Here is a 22,350-nt window from a genome sequence, read left to right as displayed (position 1 = left end):
CCACACATCAGAATGGCGCCCTCTGTTGACGCTTTTAAGTCTCGTTTAAAAACACATTTTTATTCACTTGCGTTTAACCCGGCATGAAATTGTGTGGTCCTCTGACTGTTTTGATTTTTTATTTATTTGTTTTAATTATGTTTTTAATTCATTTTTTAGTAATGTTTTTTTTAATATATATATATATATATATATATATATATATATATATATATATATATATATATATATATATATATATATATATATATATATATATATATATATTAGTATTTATCATTCAATTCTTTTGTATTGCTGTTGGTTGTCTGTTTTTATCAGTGCTTTTACTCTGTGCAGCACTTTGGGGACCTTGTGTTGGTAAAATGTGCTATACAAATAAAAATGGATTGGATTGGATTGGACTGTTCCTATGTGAAGCAATGAAGCTTCATGAATTAACCATCAAAGTGAGAGGCAGACCACAGTCATGCACTTTGAGGACAGAAACTGTTTCTTTCACAGATCCACAACGGACTGCGCTCTGGCAAACATGTTAACAAAAGTAGCAGACAGGAAAACTCTGCAGAGAGGGATCGATGATGTCCAGAAGGTTGCTCTCCACACTGACACGTTAAACTAGCTGCCCACAGGCCAATGCTATGGTCACTCAGACTCAGGATTAATGAACTCAAAGCCATCAGCGCTCTGAACACTGGTCATCACAAAACTCAGAGAAAACACATTCCCTGCCCACAACACAACGCTGCCCCTGCCACCCGGTGGGCAGTACACACTGCAAGAGTAGCAGTGTGTCTCAAATCACATACTTCTATACATGGCCATAACCAGCTATGAGGTCAACAAGGTCCGGACCTCGGTAAAAATTTCCGAGAAAAAAATTAAAATGAGCCCCAATCGGCTCATCAAACACATAACCACAGGGGAGCTTTTATTTTGAAACCGCGGCATACAGGAAGTTGTCTGACGAAGCCTGTAGTCGCAGTGACTTTGAACGCGCTTGACAGGAAGCAGAGAACGACACCGTGAGGTGAGTGACAGATTCTTTATTATTTTACCAACAAGCAGCCCGCTGTAAATGAAGCCAGACCTTCAGGTGTTTTTGACCGACACGATCTGACAGTGTCTTTAAACCTTCATGCAGACAGGTCCGTTATTTTGGGTCTGTGCTGATACAGCAGTATATCACTCTTTAGAAAGAGGAGGAGGAATCGGGGGGTTTGATCCGAGGTCCAAACCCGCAGAATATTTCAGCAGGATTTAATTCATTTTATTTTATCCCATGGTCTGTGTGAAGACTGATTCAGACTGGGTTTAAACCTACAAACGGGTAAAAGACGTTACGGTTAAACTGCCTGACGACAGCCCCCCCTGATGCCAGTTTAAAGTGCTGGACTGGCAAAACCGTTAGGTAACCATGGCAACATAATCAAAGCATACAGTTCAAAAAGTTAAAGCTCACTAGTTAAAACACAGTTATTTTTTTATTGATATGTTGAAAATACTGATTTTTGATTAGTTTGCATTTCCATTTTTTCCATCAAATGTGGAATTTTCTGTGCTGTTTTTGTGACAAGGAGTGACTGTCCCAGTTTTTTAAAACAGATTGTTTTGTTTACAAAACATGTCAAAAAGGTGAGAGAATCTGCTAAGAGTTTCTGGCTTTAAACCAACCAATAATGCTCTAAATAAAAGAATCAGTGGATGTCATTGACTGGTCTGTACCAATATAACACCGAATTTTACATTTGATTTTTTTTTTTTCTAAAAAATGTTTAGTTTATTTATATATTTACTTTCATGGGTTAAATTTGCATCGATTACATTTACAGATCATATCACAGCAAAATAATGTGGTCCTTTAGATAGATAGATAGATAGATAGATAGATAGATAGATAGATAGATAGATAGATAGATAGATAGATAGATAGATAGATTCTCAATGTCTCAATGAGAATAGGTTTCTTAAGTCTTAACAACAGAAAATCTCTCTCTTCCTCATTTGCTCAAATGTCCATTACTGTTACGCTGAAAACCCAAAGTAAACTTCCATCATTTCACACTGTCTGATTGTATGCAGTCTAATATAAAGGAACTTTTAGCTACTACTGGTCAAAACTGATTTTATAACACGAGTTTGTGTGCGTGGTTTAGGGTGTGGGTGTGGGTTGGGGGGTCAAGGTCTGGACCTCACCAATTTTGAAACTCTGGTTACGGCCCTGCTTCCATACTGTGTACTTAAAATTTTCAAATTGAGTGTACTAAGCGTACTACATACTAACTGGCTTAGTGCGCAAATTTTGAGGATGTAGTGCTGTCTCAAATCGCGCACTGCCGAGCGCCGTACTCACGGGAAATGACGACATGATGTTGACCTCTTCTTCTTCTACGTCTAATTGTGACCGGCTTCCAGCGCGTTTCTGCCAAATACCGCCACTATTTGCCCGTGAAATTTCAAAGCTTTTTCAGTAGTATATTAAACACAGCTAATAACACGATCAAAATATCAAGATTTTACATCATCTCCTCCTCCTCCTACTGGCTGAAGATGTCCTGGTATGTATTGTTTATTTGTATTTTTACCTGTTTTTTAGGTAACAGGTAAAGGGTTAGGTTAGGTTTTTTTTTATTTTTTAGCATTCAGTTTTTCATTTTGATGCAGTATACTCAAAATTTTGAGTATTCGAGTATGGAAGTATGTGATTTGTGACACACTATAGGTATTTATATTCTTTAGACTGTTTATGCTTTATTGTTGTTTTCTTTTTTTTTAAGTAAGTAATTTCTCTTTTTTTAATTTCAGCACCAGACTGAGCAGCATTCCTAATTCTGTTGTACGTCACATCGTGTCAATAAAGGCTTTCCATTCCCACTCTAACTGGGATTTCTGGCTTTGACCACAGACCATGTCCACGTAAAACCAGAACACATCACAACTTCACAGACTTACATTAATGCTATCCTGGAGTCCTGCAACAACATGATCAAACTCAGCATCAATCAAGAGGTAGACCTCCAACTCATGCACCGCTTAATGACGAAATCTGCTCTGAAAAACTGATGAAGACAGCTGTTTCAGGTTGCTCCTCCTTGATAAGAAGGTTTCTGTTGGTGGGGTTGAAAGTCTTTCATTGATTATTGTCTGCAGACTGTTTCACCGTCACAGGCTGGAGAAATCAACTAGAGGAACTTTGAACATTGTTGCACTCATTGTTTGAAACAGACTGAATTTCAGGACACAGCAAATAAACTAAGAGGGACTCACCACGACCCGCAGAAGCTTCTGGATGCGATCCCCTCCTCGATCTTTGGTGACTAACATCACCTCCAGAGGAAGCTTCCCCACCACCAGTGGAACGATGGTGTACGGCACCGCCACAGACGCACCGGCCGCCACCGTCAGCTCCTGTGTGTGTCTGTCCTTGAAGGCGATGCTGCATATGCCCTCTGTCTTCATCAGCACCACCCTCACCTGAACCAGGCACAGCAGACTCCAATTCAATGCCACTTCTCTACTTTATCTGCTGTGAATTGTTACGATTGGCAGCGCCGTGAGCCACAGACTGGATCTAACGTGGTCATTCTGCTGGTTTAGACCAGTGCTTCTCAACGGGACTGACCACCTCTTCTGGCTGTGCCAAATGCCTGAGAGGATGAATAAAATAAGGGTGGGGGTCTTACAGTCAGCGCCTCGTAGCCGTAGTTATGGACCACAGCTCTGATCTCCAGCTGCTCGTTCCTGGCCACTGAGTGCGGCAGCCTCAGGTCCACAAAGAAATCCTTCCGGGCTATGACGTTGAAGGGCTCAGCGACACAGAAACCTGCAGACAGTCAGTTTGTTCTCCTCTGAGTGAAGAGTTTATATATGAACACCCTGACCTCTAGCGCTCTCTGTTTCCTCCTCTTACCTGTATGAGGTGATGAGCTGACCGCCAGCACTCCCCACTCCGTGATGCTGTCCGGTAACGGTTCATTTACCGTCCTCACAGCAAGCCTGATTATAGGAGCATGAATCATTAACACTGAGGGGGTCAAAGGTCAACGCCACATAAAAGAGTCTGCTGTTCATTCTTCCTTTTTCTATTGTTTTACTCTCTGTCTGTAAACCTTTATCTGTTAGCCTCTCTGTCTGTAAACCTTTATCTGTTAGCCTCTCTGTCTGTAAACCTTTATCTGTTAGCCTCTCTGTCTGTAAACCTTTATCTGTTAGCCTCTCTGTCTGTTAGCCTCTCTGTCTGTTACCCTCTCTGTCTGTTACCCTCTCTGTCTGTTAGCCTCTCTGTCTGTTAGCCTCTCTGTCTGTAAACCTTTATCTGTTAGCCTCTCTGTCTGTAAACCTTTATCTGTTAGCCTCTCTGTCTGTAAACCTTTATCTGTTAGCCTCTCTGTCTGTAAACCTTTATCTGTTAGCCTCTCTGTCTGTAAACCTTTATCTGTTAGCCTCTCTGTCTGTAAACCTTTATCTGTTAGCCTCTCTGTCTGTAAACCTTTATCTGTTAGCCTCTCTGTCTGTAAACCTTTATCTGTTAGCCTCTCTGTCTGTAAACCTTTATCTGTTAGCCTCTCTGTCTGTAAACCTTTATCTGTTAGCCTCTCTGTCTGTTAGCCTCTCTGTCTGTTACCCTCTCTGTCTGATAGCCTCTCTGTCTGTTAGCCTCTCTGTCTGTTAGCCTCTCTGTCTGTTAGCCTCTCTGTCTGTAAACCTTTATCTGTTAGCCTCTCTGTCTGTTAGCCTCTCTGTCTGTTAGCCTCTCTGTCTGTTAGCCTCTCTGTCTGTTAGCCCCTCTGTCTGTTAGCCTCTCTGTCTGTTAGCCTCTCTGTCTGTAAGCCTTTATCTGTTAGCCTCTCTGTCTGTTAGCCTCTCTGTCTGTTAGCCTCTCTGTCTGTAAGCCTTTATCTGTTAGCCTCTCTGTCTGTTAGCCTTTATCTGATAGCCTCTCTGTCTGTTAGCCTTTATCTGTTAGCCTCTCTGTCTGTTAGCCTCTCTGTCTGTTACCCTCTCTGTCTGTTAGCCTCTCTTTCTGTCAGCCCCTCTGTCTGTTAGCCTCTCTGTCTGTTAGCCTCTCTGTCTGTTACCCTCTCTGTCTGTTAGCCTCTCTTTCTGTCAGCCCCTCTGTCTGTTAGCCTTTATCTCAGGGATGTCCAACTCGTGCCATGGAGGGCCAAGAGGCTGCAGGTTTTCTTTCCAACCAAGAACTCCACCAGCTGATTCCACTGATTACCTCACCTTCAAGCAGAGAGCAGGGGCTAATCAGTGGAATCAGCTGGTGGAGTTCTTGGTTGGAAAGAAAACCTGCAGCCTCTTGGCGCTCCATGGCACGAGTTGGACATCCCTGCTTTATCTGATAGCCTCTCTGTCTGTTAGCCTTTATCTGTTCCCCTCTCTGTCTGTTAGCCTTTATCCGATAGCCTCTCTGTCTGTTAGCCTTTATCTGTTAGCCTCTCTGTCTGTTACCCTCTCTGTCTGTTAGCCTCTCTGTCTGTAAGCCTCTCTTTCTGTCAGCCTCTCTGTCTGTTAGCCTCTCTGTCTGTAAGCCTCTCTGTCTGTCTGTTAGCCTCTCTGTCTGTTAGCCTCTCTGTCTGTTGGCCTCTCTGTCTGTCTCTTAGCCTCTCTGTGTGTTAGCCTCTCTGTGTTTTAGCCTCTCTGTCTGTGAGCCCCTCTGTCTGTTAGCCCCTCTGTCTGTTAGCCTCTCTGTCTGTTAGCCCCTCTGTCTGTTAGCCTCTCTGTCTGTTAGCCTTACTGTCTGTTAGCCTCTCTGTCTGTCTGTTGGCCTCTCTTTCTGTTAGCCTCTCTGTCTGTTAGCCTTTTCTGTTAGCCCCTCTGTTAGCCTCTCTGTCTGTCTGTTAGCCTCTCTGTCTGTTACCCTCTCTGCCTGTTAGCCTCTCTGCCTGTTAGCCTTTTTGTGTTAGCCTCTCTGTCTGTTATTTCTATTAGCCTTTATGCCTGTTAGCCTCTCTGTCTGTTAGCCTCTCTGTCTGTTAGCCTCTCTGTCTGTTAGCCTCTCTGTCTGTTAGCCTCTCTGTATTAACCTGACCGCTGCTGATGCTGTGTTTACCATGTGCTGAGCTGACGGCGCCAAACCACTCAACATTTCTGAACACTTCTGGATTTTTAAGATGCATGGTGATGCAGAGAAGACAAAAGCTACAGGAGAAGAGAGCTGGCGCAGGACGCCATGGTAAGGAGAGCTTTCTGGAGACATGGCTGCATTATGACATTCCCAACCAGGCCGTCACCACTGACAGCTTCTGGACTGTTGGTGCTGACCGGGATTACACTGAGAGGCCAGAGAGTCCGTACTGATGGACCAAACAGTGTGCATTACTCACCCATCTTTGTCCACCTCGTTGGGCAGGTCGACTTCCATCCACCAGGATTCATAGAACCTGAATCGCAGATACACTTGAGACTCGTCCAGGTATTCCCAATCTTCATCCTCGTCCTCGAAATCATCGTCCAGCACAGGCTCGCTGGCTGCGTTCACTCTCATCACTGGCTCCGGTACCTCCTCTCGAACTGACATTTTGTTAACACTTGTGTAAGTCCTGTCCACGGCAGCAACTGATACAGTCCTCGTGTTTCCCCAGTCTGTGTGAAGACAGTCACACATGATGAGCATTTCATTTCACTGAAGGTTTCCTTGAAAGTACCTGTTATTTTTTACAAATGTCATTATTTACATCAGGCTTTCAGAGAAACACCCATCAGTTATCAGAGGGTTTTATATCAGGGCTAACTGGTTCAGTCTTTCACCATGACTGAGACGCCTGGACCTTCAGATGAAGAGAGGAAGCCTCAAAGCTTCCTCGCTAGGCAGTAATCCTGCTTCGTAGAACAGGGCCCTGGTCTTCTTTTATTGTCTAGGTTAAAAATTTGAGTCTATTATGAAGCTATTGTTATTGATACATATGTATAGACTGAGAATGTCAAGTAAGTAAGATATAAGCTTGCCTTTCAGGTATTTGCACTTGTAAAGGAGTGATACATTTATTTATTTCATCTTCACATATATGAATGTAAGTATGTTTTGTTTTGTTTTGTTTTGTTATGTTTCCTTTGTTTTGTTTTGTTTTTCCTTTCTTCCTTGTCTTTGTTAGTGTATTTGTATGGGATGGGACGGTAACCGGGTGGTTGGGGAGTATTAAGGGTGTGTTTATGTTCAATCTGTAAAATGAAAAATCCATAAATAAAGTCGAGAAAAAAAAAAAAGGCCTGGTCCCTGCAGTGGGAAAGCCCCTTTAAATCTGAAGGACCCTGATAAAGGACTTCCTGTCCCTGGGAATAAGCTAAACACGCTGACACGCTGCACTCACCAAAGCTGTGTCTGGACAGGGCAATTTTTCTACCCGAGCCTCTTCTACCAAAAGCCATGATTGGTACGGTGGGTCTTGGTGGAGGGGTGGTGGGTGCAGCTGTGGTAATGGGTGGGGGGGTGGTGGGGATCTCGGTGTTGAACTCTTGGCTCCTGAAGGTAGCACAGCAGTAACGGAAAGCTCGCATACACTCCCAGCCCTCGGTGATGTAGAGGGAGCGCCTGGTGCAGGAGTAGGGCATGGGGATCTCCCTGAGGCCGTCCTTGCAGCAGCGACGCTGCAGCTTCTCCCTGTAATGCTCCTCTGGAGGTGGGGGGGGGGGGAAGCACACACAGTTCAACACCACAAGCAAACATGATGTGCAAAGTGAAATCTGGCACTGGGGATCAGGCTGTGTCAGGTGACGGTGAGTTACCGTGAATCCCCTGCAACGTCTACCTGAACATGTTCAAACACTCACCCAGCTCAGCTTTACGTCTCAGCTGTTCAGCAGAGCGCCTCCTTCTGGTACTTCCTGCGCACTTCAGGACTGAGGAGAGGAAAGGATGTTTACAAAGAGAGTTATATATCATCGCTTAAATCAGATCATAAATATCCAAACGGTTAACAGTGAGGGTCAGTTCATCAGAAGACATTTCTGGTTTGGTATTGGTCTGTTTCCTCTGAAACACTCGCCATGTTTGTTTTGGTGTTTTTCTACCTCTACATCCTTAAATGAAGTCCACCCACACAGATTTTTAGACAGTCAGCACACAGAAAGCTCTGTTTCCTGAATTTGGTTCAGTTTGTCGTGAAGGAAAATCAATTCTTTGATCAGGAACTTCAAACTTTTACCCACAGTTTAAAGCATGGCATCAACATTTTTTAACACTTTTAGTAAATTGTAACAACTCTAACCCTTAACATCAAACAAAACATGTAGTACGCTACCAATAAAAAGTTTTTAAAAAGCCAATTTTTCCAGTTTTTATTGAAATCAAGTAGTTCTGGTCCGATGGTGAGCTTGAGAGGGGAGCTGCCAGAGGTCAGAAAAAAGGTCAGGTTACCCAAACCTGGAAAATAATGAATTTTCATAATTCTACAAGAAGGCGCTTTGATAAGTTTAAGTTGCTGCTCTGCAGAAATGTAGATTGATCAAGTCCTGGAAGTTGGAGAACGAGCAGGAAAAGACGAATCCTGCAGAAAGAGACGGAGCATCAGGAAGTTTCCAGAAAGACGTCTGAGCTCCAGAGAAATTAGGTCAGAGAGAGTCACGGTGAGCTCAGGGACGAGAGTTTCCAGAGACACTCATGCTGGGACTGGACACTCTGACAGGAAGAGGTCTGACAGAACCAGAACCAGAACCACAAGACCAGTTTCTGAGAGTCCACAGCTTCAAAGAGGTGGTAGAGTCCCAGTCTCAGTTTCAGTTACTGTGAAGAGGAGACTCTGAGCTGCAGCTCTGGCAGGTCAGACTGCAGAGAGAAAGACCTCCATCACTGAGACAGAGGCAGAAGAAGAACCATCAGAGCCCACCAACAGACTCCTGAAGACAGGACCATGGAGCTGTGGACTGATGGATCCATCATCAGGGTTTCTGTAGCCGTACGTGGAGCAGGCTGAGGACAGGATGGCTCCTCAGAGACGGACGTCAGAGGGAAACATGGAGGAGGAAGCTGGGTGGTCTGGGCCTGTATGGAGTGAGAGGCACCCTATACCAAAACCAGCTCCCACAGTATTCTGAGTGCCCCCCATGCAGAACCCTCTAGCCCGGGGGTGGGCAAACTTTTTGATTCGTGGGCCACAATGGGTTCTAACATTTGACAAAGAGGCCGGAGCAGGAGCAGATGGATGGAGCGCTTTGGTAACTATCAGGGTATCATTCGTTCATTCCATATCCGTTTTAGAATCCAAAATCGGAAAACGGATAACGACCTGTTATTCAATTTTTTGTTTTCAAATCAAAAATCAGAAAACAAATAGCAGTCTATTTTTCGCTGTTTTGATTTTGTTTTGAAATTAAAATTAGAATATGAGAGAACGGAATTATAATGAAATTTTTAATCTGTGTATGGTTCGTTCTTTCGTCATTCTGTTTCAAAACAAAATTTAAAAAAAAAAAAAAAAAGACTTGTTTTTTTTGTTTTTCTGTTTTAAAATTAAAACAGAAAAACGGAATAACAGAAAAACACGTTTTTTCTGTCCTGGTTTTAAAAATGAAAAAACCAAAAATAAAAAAAAGATTGTGTCAAAACTGTTTGTGTGATATTTTGATATTAAATGTGAACGTCTCTATATAAAAATTAGACAAATAACTCACATTGAAGGTTTATATAGACATGCTCCTGAGCTTTTTTTTTTTTTTTAATAAGTAACAGATCGCTGACGATCCACTCCATCTTATCCGCGCGCATAGGCGCACTTCCATGTGTTTCAATGAGTTTTGTTTTGTCCACTTTCCTTTTCTTAGGTCCGTTCATCTTTACAGAAGGGCTGATGGGTCAGAGGGTAAAGTGCAAATGTGGAGTAATAGGCCTACGCTTCACCTCAACAAAGCCAATGTCTCTACAGTGCGCCGTCTAGTGGGAAAACATCAGAATTGCAGGAAAAATAAAACATTAACAAGGTTTATTGATTTAATTTTTTCAAGTTCAGCGGGCCGGATTTAAACGTTTAACCAGCCAGGGTCTGCTTAGAGACATGATGCTCTGAGTACAAACTGCTCCATGCAGCTCTCTCACTGACGGACCCGCCGATGATCATGGGTGAGTTTATTCTCTTGATGGTCTGTGGTTCAGCTGTTTTGATCCTGTGACCCTCTGCTTTGACCCGGCGGTCTGAGAACAGGACCTACCTTGTCTTGTTTCAGTTTTGGTCCCAGCGCTGGAGTGGAAGAGCAGTCCTGCATTTGTGAACACGGCCTTGACGTCTCTGCCTCCCCTACGGCTGCAGCTGAAGTCGCCGTGCTCCACCACGTCCCACAGCTGAGAGAGAAAGGGACAACAGGGGGTGGACTGAGCTTTCTGAAGTTAGGCCACACCCACCTCTGAGAGATGCTCAACACACACACACACACACTCACCTTCTTCTGTGTGAGTCTCTCCTTGTTGAGCAGAAAAACAGCGTTGTCCACAGCGACCATGCTGACCTTGGCGCCCGGATCACCTCTGACCTGAAAGCGTAGCGTCTTTCCAGGGATGTACTCACGACGCTCGCCGTCGATGTTTAGCTGAGTTAGAAGAAACGCATCAGAGTTAATTTGTTAAATCAGGTCCACCAGGTGGCGCCCTGGACTCAGCCTGGACCCACTCACCTTTCCCACGCAGGAATCCACCACATCCACCCAAATGGAGTCTGACACCACCTCCTCTCGGTCCGTCCAGATGTGGTAGAAAGCCACGAAATGGAAAGAAGGCAACATCTCTGACGTGATGGCCAGTCCGACGCTGGTGACCAGCTGACCAGCCACGTCCACGTGCTCAGCTTTGATGATCTTACCTTTGTTCACCACCTGGGGGCGTTAAGACCAACCAGGGAAATGCAGACGTGGTGAAAACTACATGGACTTTTTGTCGTTAAACTGATTTTTAACTCTGCGTTTCCAAAGGTTTCCGTTGTATTTCGGATGCTCACTTTATTTTACTTTGCACATAGAAAAAAACCTGTGGGACTCACTCTGGATCCAGGTGAAGTGGGAATGTACTCACCAGGTATGTGATGTGTTTGACCAGCTCCCTTTGAGTCTCTTCCTGTGTGTAGATGCTCAGCCTCAGGGGCAGAGTTTCGCCCACAGACACCCTGTTGGTCCCTGTGGAGATGTAGAGGTATTTCTGCTGATGGCGGTTAGCGCTTTGGTACATTTGGACCGTGTCCTCGTGTCTGGCCTGCTGCTCTGGCCTCAGGTCAGCCTGGGTGGTTTCAGCCTGGAGGCAGAAATGTAGGAGTTTAATTTATTATTTTATTGTCAGTTGAAACTTTTTCAGATCAACTAAAACCTTTGTCCCTGACCCGCCATTATTTCTGACGTGAGCTGAAGCTGCTTTCTGTTTCAGAAAGTCCACAAAGCAAAGTGAAGTGTTGAGATCTTTATCCAAAGTTTCAGAAAGCCAGTCCGTCATAAAACCAAAGCGCCTGTTCTATCTATCTATGTCTATCTATCTATCTATCTGTCTATCTGTCTATCTATCTATCTATCTATCTATCTATCTATCTATCTATCTATCTATCTATCTATCTATGTCTACCTATGTCTATCTATCTATGTCTATCCATCTATCTATGTCTATCTATGTCTATCTATCTATCTATCTATCTATCTATCCATCTATCTATCTATCTATCTATCTATCTATCTAGTTCCTGGGCATCTGGAAGGTGTGGCCCCCACCCACAGATGGAGGTCTAGTCTTTCTTACGATGATGGTCTGTGAGGCCTGGGCCTTGGGCATGTTGACGGTGACTCTGGAGCTGCCGTAGATGATCAGGGGGCTGTCCATCATGTTCACCTTCACAGGAACGTTTTTAGCCGGGGAGCCGTCGTGGTGGCTCACCTGGATCTGGAGAGGAAGGTGTTGGTCTGTGACATCAGAGGCTTCAGACTGACGTTTTGTTAAACTGAAGAAAATACAGCCTAGTTTCAGCAGACGGTCGGCGTCTGCAGAGGGCGATCCTTACCGTGAAGTCAAAGGGCATGTCTGGTTTGAAGAACTGAGGTATGTCTTTGAAGGATAACACGTACGGTGACTGCACGATCTTAATGCCAGTCTTCTCCGCCTCGACCAAGTCACTGCCTGAGTCAAACCAGGGGAGAACAGGCAGTTTGCACCGGTTAGTAAATCCTGATACTTGAAGTTATCTAACCAGTTATCATGTGAGAAAGGGTTAAGGTTCTTTCACTGAGCTGAACCCTCCGTTTAGCTCAAATCCATCGATAAGGAGCAGAGCAACATGGCATAGACTACAACGAGGCACCCAGTGACAAGCAGGGGCGTGCCCAGACTTTTTAGACTGGGGTGCCCCAGGCAGGGTGGTGAGGATCATGTGAGCCCGCACTCAATACATTTATTTTTACTTATTGTACAAACACAGGATCAACAGACGACAAAAAAGAAACTGATAAAAACCAAGCAAGACTAAAACAAAGCATTTAAAAAAATAAATAAATAAATCTGAAATGTAACTGAACAGTGCTGTGGTGCACCAACAATAGTACTTAAAAAGCTTTCTTTAGTTATATTTAAAGTTAAAATATGTAAAATTAATATTTTTGTTTTTAATTGTTAAATACACGTTTTACAACAACCAATATCTGCGTTTTACTGTAAAACTAAACATGTAGACTCATTGTTATCATTTTAATTACATCGCACAATTTGCCAAATCATGCAGCTGCAGGTGTTGTCCGCCAGGAGCAGTGAGAGTGCCAAATTACAAAAATAAATCTATAAAAGAATAAATAAGTTAATAAATAAATGAATACATTATATGAGAATCTGTTGAAGAATAAATGAATAAATTAATGAATAAATCAATTATATAAGAATCTATGAAATGATAAATAAATAAATGAATGTATAAGAATCTCTGAAAGAATAAATAAAAAATGAATTAATAAATAAATAATAAAAGAATCCACAAAAGGAAAGGCTAATAAAATAGAATATAAAGAAAAAAAATAGAAAAGTGCTTAATAGATAAATAAATGAATAGGTAAATGAATGAAAATAGAAAGAAAGAAAGAAAGAAAGAAAGAATGAATGAATGAAAGTAGCTATATGAAGTGATATTAATCAAAGAATAAAGCCTTAAAATAAAAGGCTAATAAAAGTATAAATATAAAGACAAATTAATAAAAGTATTTAAATCACATTATAATGTCACTTTAAAAGTGAAGGAATGTCATTGTGCACTTGCGCAGAAGGAAACCTATGGAGGAAGGAGGATGGCAGCTGAAAACTTGACAGGAGAACTTTTAATATTGGCTGAAATTACAGAAAACAACGATTAGGACGGAGAGTATGTACTGGGAACGGTAGAGGACGTCGTGGAAAGTGTTGGTGTTATGTGTGCGCTGACCAACATGGATATCGACACATCAATGAGCTTGTGTGGACAAATCTTGAGAATGTAACTAAAACATGACTTATGTAGCTTTGATTCTTCAGCCCGGCTAGATCAGGCCTTGTGTTAAAATGTTGTCATAGGTCTGTCACGTGGTCACAGTCTGGGGTATCGAGTAAGAAGGACAAACATGTTGGGATATGCTTTGTTTACATTCTCAAGATATAGCCACACGAGCTCATGTAAGTCTGTGTGGGTCAAAGCACAGATACCAGCACTTCCCTCGTGTCCTCTTCGTCCCCAAAACATATTCTCCATCATAATTATGTTGTTCGTTAACTTCCAAGTGATCTTCTGACAGGTTTTCTGCCGCCATGTTTCTTCTCCATTGAGGTTCCTCCCGTGCTTGTGACGCAGCCACATTTCTATTGCATGTGATTTAAATACTTGTTAATATTTATACTTTTATTAGCCTTTTCTTTTAATAGTTTATTTTTTTATATCACTTTATATAGCTACTTTCTTTCTTTCTTTCTTACTTTCTTTCTTCTTTTTATCAAGCACTTTGCTAATTATTTTTTGATTTGTCTTAATATTAATACTTTTATTGGACTTTTCTTTTATGAATTTTTATATAATTTATTTATAAATTCATTTTTAAATCTTTTAAAGATTCTGAAATGATTTATTTATTAATTCAATTTTCATTCATTTTATTATTTATTTAAAGATTCTTATTTTTTATTAATTCATTTTATATATTCTTATATAATTTATTTATTAAATCATTTTTCGTTCATTTTATAGATTCTTATATAATTTATTTATTAATTCATTTTTCGTTCATTTTATAGATTCTTATATAAATTATTTATTAATTCATTTTTCATTCATTTTATCATTTATTTACAGATTCTTTTTTTATAAATTTATTTATTCTCTTATAGATTCTTATATAATTTATTTATTAATTCATTTTTCTTTCATTTTATTATTTATTTATAGAAAATCATTTTTTATTAATTCATTTATTCTTTTATAGATTCTTATATAATTCATTTATTAATTCATTTTTCGTTCATTTTATAGATTCTTGTATAATTTATTTATTAATTCATTTTTCGTTCATTTTATAGATTCTTATATAAATTATTTATTAATTCACTTTACATTCATTTTATTATTTATTCATAGATTCTTTTTTTTATTTATTTATTTATTCTGTTATAGATTCTTATATAATTTATTTATTAATTCACTTTTAGTTCATTTTATTATTTATTTATAGATAATCATTTTTTATTAATTCATTTATTTTTTTATAGATTCTTATTTAATTCATTTATTAATTCATTTTTCGTTCATTTTATAGATTCTTGTATAATTTATTTATTAATTCATTTTTAATCTTTTATAGATTCTTCTATAATTTATTTAATAATTTATTTTTCGTTTATTTTATTATTCATTTATAGATTCTTTTTTTTATAAATTTATTTATTCTTTTATAGATTCTTATTTAATTCATTTATTAATTCATTTTTCGTTCATTTTATAGATTCTTGTATAATTTATTTATTAATTCATTTTTAATCTTTTATAGATATTTCTATAATTTATTTAATAATTCATTTTTCGTTTATTTTATTATTCATTTATAGATTCTTTTTTTTATAAATTTATTTATTCTTTTATAGATTCTTATATAGTTTATTTATTAATTCATTTATTTATTTTCTTCTTTTATAGATTTATTTTTGTAATTTGGCACTCTCACTACTCCATATCCACAGCTGCTGAAAGTAACTAAAAAAGTAACTTTTAATTTAACTTAATTACTTTCACTTCAAGAAGTCAGTAAAGTAACTAAGTTATTTTTTAATGGAGTAATCAGATTACCTTTTCAAAGTAATTGTGGCAAAATTATATATTGACTGTATATAGAGTATATATATATATATATATATAATTAAAATATACGACACAGGCACCAGAGGGACAGAATAGACAAATAAAAACATGGTGAAAGAAACGTTTTCCCTGAGGTTAAAAGTCCTGCTGATGTAAATCGACTGAAACTGCGAAAGAGGAATTTCCAGGCTGATCTTATCGTGTGATGCCAGCTGGAAAAAAGCACGTGGCCTGATTACACACTCTGAAGAGTTGGGTCACACTGGGCTGAGTTCAGAGAACAAAACAAACACAGCAGTACACAGTTTGTTTGGAAATCTTGTGACACTCAAACGTCCAAAGAGCGGCTGGAAGATAACTGTGCAGACCACTCTGAACACACGCTGGACCCGTAATGACTCATGTGTTGTGTATCTGAAGACAGGAAGTTCTTACCAGTGGCGGTCAGCACAGAGGCTTTGACGTACACGGACTGTCCCACCAAAGATGTGACGTCTGGGTACACGCTCTTTATTTCCTCCATGGTCAGACTGACCATTCCTTCATCCAGCTGGGGGTGAGGGATAAAATGAGCAGTTTCACACAAAATGTCAAAAAAAAGCGTTGAAGCATGCTGAAGCATGGTACGGTTAGCCAGAGTGACCCCGTCCTCAGTTTGTGGACCCCAGGAGGTTTTTTCTCCTGTTTGTACTCCCCATTTTATTAAGAGTGGAGGAGCCTAGAATAAATCCAGACCCTACAGCTCTAGAAACTCCATCACCAAAGCTGCTGAGGTTAGTGACTGAGCAGAAACTCACATCTGAAACCTGCTTGACTGAAGGAAACCTCCGCATCTGATTGTTGATCTTCACTCCAAACACAACGTAGGCTGTTCCCTGAACCGCCTCCCTGTACAGGTAACTGAAACACAGAGACAGGTGGATGAACAGGTAACACACACATAGACAGGTGGATGAACAGGTAACTGAAGCACAGAGACAGGTGGATGAACAGGTAACACACAGAGACAGGTGGATGAACAGGTAACTGAAGCACAGAGACAGGTGGATGAACAGGTAACTGAAGCACAGAGAGAGGTGGATGAACAGGTAACACACAGAGACAGGTGGATGAACAGGTAACACACAGAGACAGGTGGATGAACAGGTAACTGAAGCACAGAGACAGGTGGATGAACAGGTAACACACACAGAGACAGGTGGATGAACAGGTAACACACACAGAGACAGGTGGATGAACAGGTAACAAACAGAGACAGGTGGATGAACAGGTAACACACAGAGACAGGTGGATGAACAGGTAACACACAGAGACAGGTGGATGAACAGGTAACACACACACAGAGACAGGTGGATGAACAGGTAACACACAGAGACAGGTGGATGAACAGGTAACACACAGAGACAGGTGGATGAACAGGTAACAAACTGTGTGTGTGTGTGTGTGTGTGTGTGTGTGTGTGTGTGTGTGTGTGTGTGTGTGTGTGTGTGTGTGTGTGTGTGTCATCAGACAGACTTTGCTGAGATCTTGACGTGCAGTGCAGCATCATCCAGGCTGAGGAAGGACTTTGTTGGCGTCAGGGTGACGTTGAAGGCAGGAAGAACTGAAACACAGAGGGGATTGGTCGTCACAGGACGCTGTTCCTGATTGGTCAGAGCAAAATGTCGCTCTCTGACCCACCGTATTTCTTCACCACAAAGTTGGAGGTGAACGTGTTCTGCTGCCAATGATCAAACTTCGCAATCACCTTCCACATTCCCTCTCTGTTACGAAAGAAGAAACAAATTAACATATGTAAATCTATATATATATATTTATGTATCTATATAACGACATTTTTAAAGAAGAGAAACAAACTGATCTCACTTGACGATGTCAGACAGAGGGAACGTGTCTTTGTAGACGCCGCCAACAGCCCTGGTCCTGGAGAACTGTTTCACCACCACCCCGTCTGAGTTCTTCAACAAACATTCACATTTTTACACCGTCTTTCCTGAACAGCGACTGACTGCTACAGGAACATTATTCAACCACTTTAACTTGTTTAGGCACAACAATCAGTCATCAAACTTATAACTTCTTTACCTCGATATCGATTGTAACTGAACTGTCGAAGGCTTTGAACGATGGAGAGGACACAAAGACTCTGAAACGAACTGGAAAAAGGAAAACAAGTGAGAAAAAACTGAGAATGGATGTAAACAATGTAATTAAAAGACAAAAACAGAATTTGAGAGTTCACAAACGATTGGAATTATTAATTAAATGAAATCTTTAAACAACGTGTGAATTTTTGTCTTACAGACCAGTTTCTTCAGTTAAGAAAGGGAAATTTCAAGGGAGTCCATGATTTCCAAAAAGAATGCCATATTTTTAAGAGAGGTCTGCAGTGGTTCTGGATCAGGTTTTTATCTGGTTTCCTCTGACTGACATTGTGGATGCAGTGATAAACTGGTTTGTGGAAGTGATTTGGACGTCATGTGACTTCCACTACAGAGTCATGTCTGTTTTTTATCCACTCTGGGGAACGTTATAATAAGTAATTTAGCTAGCTGATGATTAGTAATTTAGCTAGCTGATGATTAGTAAGTTAGCTAGCTGATGATTAGTAAGTTAGCTAGCTGATGATTAGTAATTTAGCTAGCTGATGATTAGTAATTAAGCTAGCTGATGATTAGTAATTAAGCTAGCTGATGATTAGTTAGTAAGCTAGCTGATGATTAGTAAGTAAGCTAGCTGATGATAAGTAAGTAAGCTAGCTGATGATTAGTAAGTTAGCTAGCTGATGATTAGTAATTTAGCTAGCTGATGATTAGTAATTAAGCTAGCTGATGATTAGTAAGTTAGCTAGCTGATGATTAGTAATTAAGCTAGCTGATGATTAGTAAGTTAGCTAGCTGATGATTAGTAAGTTAGCTAGCTGATGATTAGTAAGTAAGCTAGCTGATGATTAGTAAGTTAGCTAGCTGATGATTAGTAAGTTAGCTAGCTGATGATTAGTAAGTAAGCTAGCTGATGATTAGTAAGTTAGCTAGCTGATGATTAGTAATTTAGCTAGCTGATGATTAGTAATTAAGCTAGCTGATGATTAGTAAGTTAGCTAGCTGATGATTAGTAAGTTAGCTAGCTGATGATTAGTAAGTAAGCTAGCTGATGATTAGTAAGTTAGCTAGCTGATGATTAGTAATTTAGCTAGCTGATGATTGGTAATTTAGCTAGCTGATGATTAGTAAGTTAGCTAGCTGATGATTGGTAAGTTAGCTAGCTGATGATTAGTAATTTAATTAGCTGATGATTAGTAAGTTAGCTAGCTGATGATTAGTAAGTTAGCTAGCTGATGATTAGTAAGTTAGCTAGCTGATGATTGGTAATTTAGCTAGCTGATGATTAGTAATTAAGCTAGCTGATGATTAGTAAGTTAGCTAGCTGATGATTAGTAAGTTAGCTAGCTGGTGATTAGTAAGTTAGCTAGCTGATGATTAGTAATTTAGCTAGCTGATTAGTAAGTTAGCTAGCTGATGATTAGTATGTGAGCTAGCTGATGATTAGTAAGTGAGCTAGCTGATGATTAGTAATTTAGCTAGCTGATAAGTAATTTAGCTAGCTGATGATTAGTATGTGAGCTAGCTGATGATTAGTAAGTGAGCTAGCTGATGATTAGTAAGTTAGCTAGCTGATGATTAGTAAGTTAGCTAGCTGATGATTAGTAAGTTAGCTAGCTGATGATTAGTAAGTTAGCAAGCTGATGATTAGTAAGTTAGCTGGCTGATGTCAGCTAGGTTTTATTAGCATCCAGCAAACTGTTTCTCAGCATTATATTGCCCCGTCCATTTTTTAAAAGATGTTTTTTTAATTTAACTTTTTGAAATTAAAAAGAATTAAATGTTCTCCAACAAATAAAAATCTGCTTCATTTTTGTCCTTTGTGGTTGTTCAGGGCTCACTGGTGTCTCCAGGGTTGTAGATGGGTTTGTCCGTCTGGATGAAGATGTATCCTGAATGAAATGTGACCATCATCACCCTCTCTATGACGTGGAGACCCTGAAAGTCCACCCTCAGGTACACAAACTTGTTCTCCTTCTCCTCCCGGTTCAGGGTGTCAGAGGGAAGCTGGGACAGAAGAAAGACCGACTTCCAGGATCAACAAAAACCAACAGAGGATTTTAATACTGTCCATGAATATTGAGAACTGATGGTGAGCGTCTCTAGAGAGATCAGACTGGTTGTCACCTGGATCGATTTGAGGATGTGGTATCCATTCCCCTCACTCAGTATGGCAAAGTCCTGCAGGAGCGTCACGGTCTTGCTGAAGTCCTGGATGGAGATGGAGACCGTGACAGGGCTGGACACACCATCGGCCTCTAGGTAGATGTTTTCTGGGCTGTCTGCTCTCAGCAGGTCTGGAGCCAGCAGGTAGAAAGTCCTTCAGGAACACAGCAACTCTCTGTGAGGCTGGGGGAGTCTCATCAAACCACAAACGCAGAGGTGGAAAAACACCAAAAGAAGCACCGGCCTCCTCCACTCATGGACGCACAGAAATCTGCTGACTCAGCACAGGATCAGCGTTACGCCAAATCACTGTGGGATCCACAGACCTGCCTCCATTACAGACGCCAACAGTTCGTAAACATCCAAACCCTGACATCTAAAACCTGATACTTTGGATAATAAAGCTGATTATTTCATTTTAGATTCAGTATCATATGTATGATCAGGGTGAATACGCCTCAGTTTCATGGTTATTTACTACATTTAGTCAGTTCATATTTTTTATAATTGAATTCTATTTAAGTTTTGAACTTTTTCTGACAGTCGTTAAAATCTGGATTCAGTTCAAAGAGTCTTAGTGTGTCTCAAATCGCATACTTCCATACTGTGTACTCAAAATTTTCCAATTGAGTGTACTAAGCGTACTACATACTCACTGGCTTAGTGCGGGAATTTTGAGGGTGTAGTGCTGTCTCAAATCGCATACTGCCGAGCGCCGTACTTACCGGGAATGATGACATGATGTCGACCTCTTCTTCTTCTACGTCTAATTGTGACCGGCTTCCAGCGCGTTTCTGCCAAACACCGCCACTATTTGCCAGCAAATATTCAAAGCCTTTTCAGTAGTATATTAAACACAGCTAATAACACGATCAGCGGTGTAGAGTTTATTAATGGGGGTCGGTGCAGCTGACTGAAGCTACTGAGAGAGCTACCGGGGCACTGTGGCAGTTAAAATACATCCACAAATTAAATGTCTGAGTGGTGCTTCTGGTCATGTATTCACAGTGCAGGGTCTAACCCGCTTGTTATTATATTTGCCTGGTTTACTGGGTAATGCTAGGGCCCCGGTAACTGTTAGCCCAATGAGCTTTGGCATCTGAGATAGCTGTTAGCTCAACTAGCATTAGCATAGCCCAGTGTTTCTCAATCCTGGTCCTGGGGACCCCCTGCCCTGCATGTTTTAGATGTTACCCCACTCCAGCACACCTGATTCAAATGATCAGCTCGTTATCAGGCTGGAGCAGAGCTTGATGACGAGCTGATCATTCGAATCAGGTGTGTTGGAGTCGGGTAACATCTAAAACATGCAGGGCAGGGGGTCCCCAGGACCAGGATTGAGAAACACTGGCATAGCCTATCATTCGCAGAACAAAACAAACAAAAAAACAAGTTACACCACATACACAACGTCAACAGCTGATGGTGCTTGGTGGAAACAACACGTGTAAAAAACAACATCAATAACTTACATTTATACATTGCTGCCAGAGGATGAAATGAGTGCGTTAAGTGTCCACAGCTGCATACTCAAAATCCGGGCTGATTTGAGTACATCATCCTGGTACTTTTGCATACTCATTTTTCGCATACTATGCATACTGTTTTTCATTTTGACGCAGTATACTCAAAATTTTGAGTATTTGAGTATGGAAGTATGCAATTTGGGACGCACTATCTGTGTTTACATTTTCTGAGAGCTGCTGGTCAGCGTGTCCGTGGTCTGAGGAGGTTCAACACTTGTTCAGAGTAAGAAACATTGATGAGTCACAAACTTCCATAAGTACAATTTATGCATAAATTTATGTGTTTATTTACTCTGAAACATTTGATACCAAAGATCCTGGGCTCTTTGACCCAGGAGCCAAACCCTACCCTGGTTTAGGAGAAGTTCGGCCCTTCTGGTTTGTTTTCCTGCAAACAAACAAACAAACAAAGAAGTATTCGTTCATCTCTGTCGCTGAGGGTGAAGGCTGATGTGTTAAACTCAACCTGAACTCAGTCCAGCTGTGTGTACGTACTCGTGGAGGTCCCAGAATGACTCTATTGGTTGAAATCTGCCGAGCAGAATCAGGACAGATGAGTTCAAGTGTTTGAATAGAAATGATCGACTGCGTTTATAATCTTTTTACCTAAACAAACATACCTGTCACGCCAGGATTGTCTGCAAGAAACATGTGAAACTCTTCAGTAACAGATCTTTAAATTGTCCAAACACTGAAGGCAAACCAAACAAAGTTACCTTCTGACACGGGGCAGCTCCCCGTCAACCCCTCTGAGGAGGACGAGGAGCAGAAAGCTGTGCAGCATCCAGAGATCCATGTGGACTGGCTGGGAGCCGGAGTGGACTGTGGCCTCAGGGGGAGATGATCAAACAGCCCTCTGTCCTTATCAGTCAGTGCAGCCTACAGGAAGAGGAGGAGCAGGAGTTTCTGATCAATACCTGTGGCCTGATCAACAAACACAATGAAGGCTGCCCCCCCCCTTGGGTCTGAGGCCTCTGAACCCTGACAGTCCGCGCTGTCACAAGAGACCACTTCTAAAAATAGAGAAACGTGTGACTGGACAACAAATCCAAACCTTTCTGGAAAAACTTTCTGTTTGTTTCTTCAGCACCAAGAAGATCTGTCTCTTTACGGGGAGGTCCTGGACCCTGTCTCCAGAAAAAGACGCCTTGCAGCTTTATTGAAGGCTATAAACCAATCAGTCACTCTATCTGGATCAGTAAACCACCTTATGCCAAAAACTTGAGGGGAAAAAAATCTGCGTCGTCACTTTTTCAGTGGTTTGCCGGCACCACCAGGTGGACACATTGA

At 40.9% G+C, this 22,350-nt stretch overlaps 1 protein-coding gene across 1 annotated transcript in view; it reads right to left on the bottom strand.

Annotated features, from left to right (window-relative positions):
• LOC141808140 (venom factor-like) overlaps positions 1 to 21,870 on the bottom strand; it is a 45,123-nt gene extending 23,253 nt beyond the window's left edge. The window contains exons 1-24 of the mRNA XM_074694528.1: positions 21,777 to 21,870; positions 21,681 to 21,698; positions 21,556 to 21,591; positions 21,410 to 21,448; positions 19,496 to 19,688; positions 19,210 to 19,375; positions 17,352 to 17,422; positions 17,133 to 17,224; positions 16,947 to 17,029; positions 16,782 to 16,869; positions 16,064 to 16,166; positions 15,702 to 15,816; positions 11,970 to 12,085; positions 11,711 to 11,851; positions 11,003 to 11,218; positions 10,609 to 10,806; positions 10,378 to 10,524; positions 10,150 to 10,279; positions 7,777 to 7,845; positions 7,317 to 7,619; positions 6,333 to 6,591; positions 3,911 to 3,996; positions 3,684 to 3,823; positions 3,268 to 3,474 (exon numbers count right to left, since the gene is read on the bottom strand). Of these exons, the coding sequence (XP_074550629.1) occupies positions 3,268 to 3,474; positions 3,684 to 3,823; positions 3,911 to 3,996; positions 6,333 to 6,591; positions 7,317 to 7,619; positions 7,777 to 7,845; positions 10,150 to 10,279; positions 10,378 to 10,524; positions 10,609 to 10,806; positions 11,003 to 11,218; positions 11,711 to 11,851; positions 11,970 to 12,085; positions 15,702 to 15,816; positions 16,064 to 16,166; positions 16,782 to 16,869; positions 16,947 to 17,029; positions 17,133 to 17,224; positions 17,352 to 17,422; positions 19,210 to 19,375; positions 19,496 to 19,688; positions 21,410 to 21,448; positions 21,556 to 21,591; positions 21,681 to 21,698; positions 21,777 to 21,856 (3,096 nt within the window). The 5' untranslated portion in view covers positions 21,857 to 21,870. The remainder of the gene's footprint in view (positions 1 to 3,267; positions 3,475 to 3,683; positions 3,824 to 3,910; positions 3,997 to 6,332; positions 6,592 to 7,316; positions 7,620 to 7,776; positions 7,846 to 10,149; positions 10,280 to 10,377; positions 10,525 to 10,608; positions 10,807 to 11,002; positions 11,219 to 11,710; positions 11,852 to 11,969; positions 12,086 to 15,701; positions 15,817 to 16,063; positions 16,167 to 16,781; positions 16,870 to 16,946; positions 17,030 to 17,132; positions 17,225 to 17,351; positions 17,423 to 19,209; positions 19,376 to 19,495; positions 19,689 to 21,409; positions 21,449 to 21,555; positions 21,592 to 21,680; positions 21,699 to 21,776) is intronic.
• Between the last annotated feature and the right edge of the window lie 480 nt (positions 21,871 to 22,350).

This window comes from Halichoeres trimaculatus, unplaced genomic scaffold (assembly GCF_033239565.1).
Source record: "Halichoeres trimaculatus isolate MK-OKI-2021-1 unplaced genomic scaffold, fHalTri1.1 fHalTri1_scaffold_2, whole genome shotgun sequence".
NCBI classification, from domain to species: Eukaryota; Metazoa; Chordata; class Actinopteri; order Labriformes; family Labridae; genus Halichoeres; species Halichoeres trimaculatus.
This window is presented reverse-complemented; position numbering and strand designations above follow the sequence as displayed.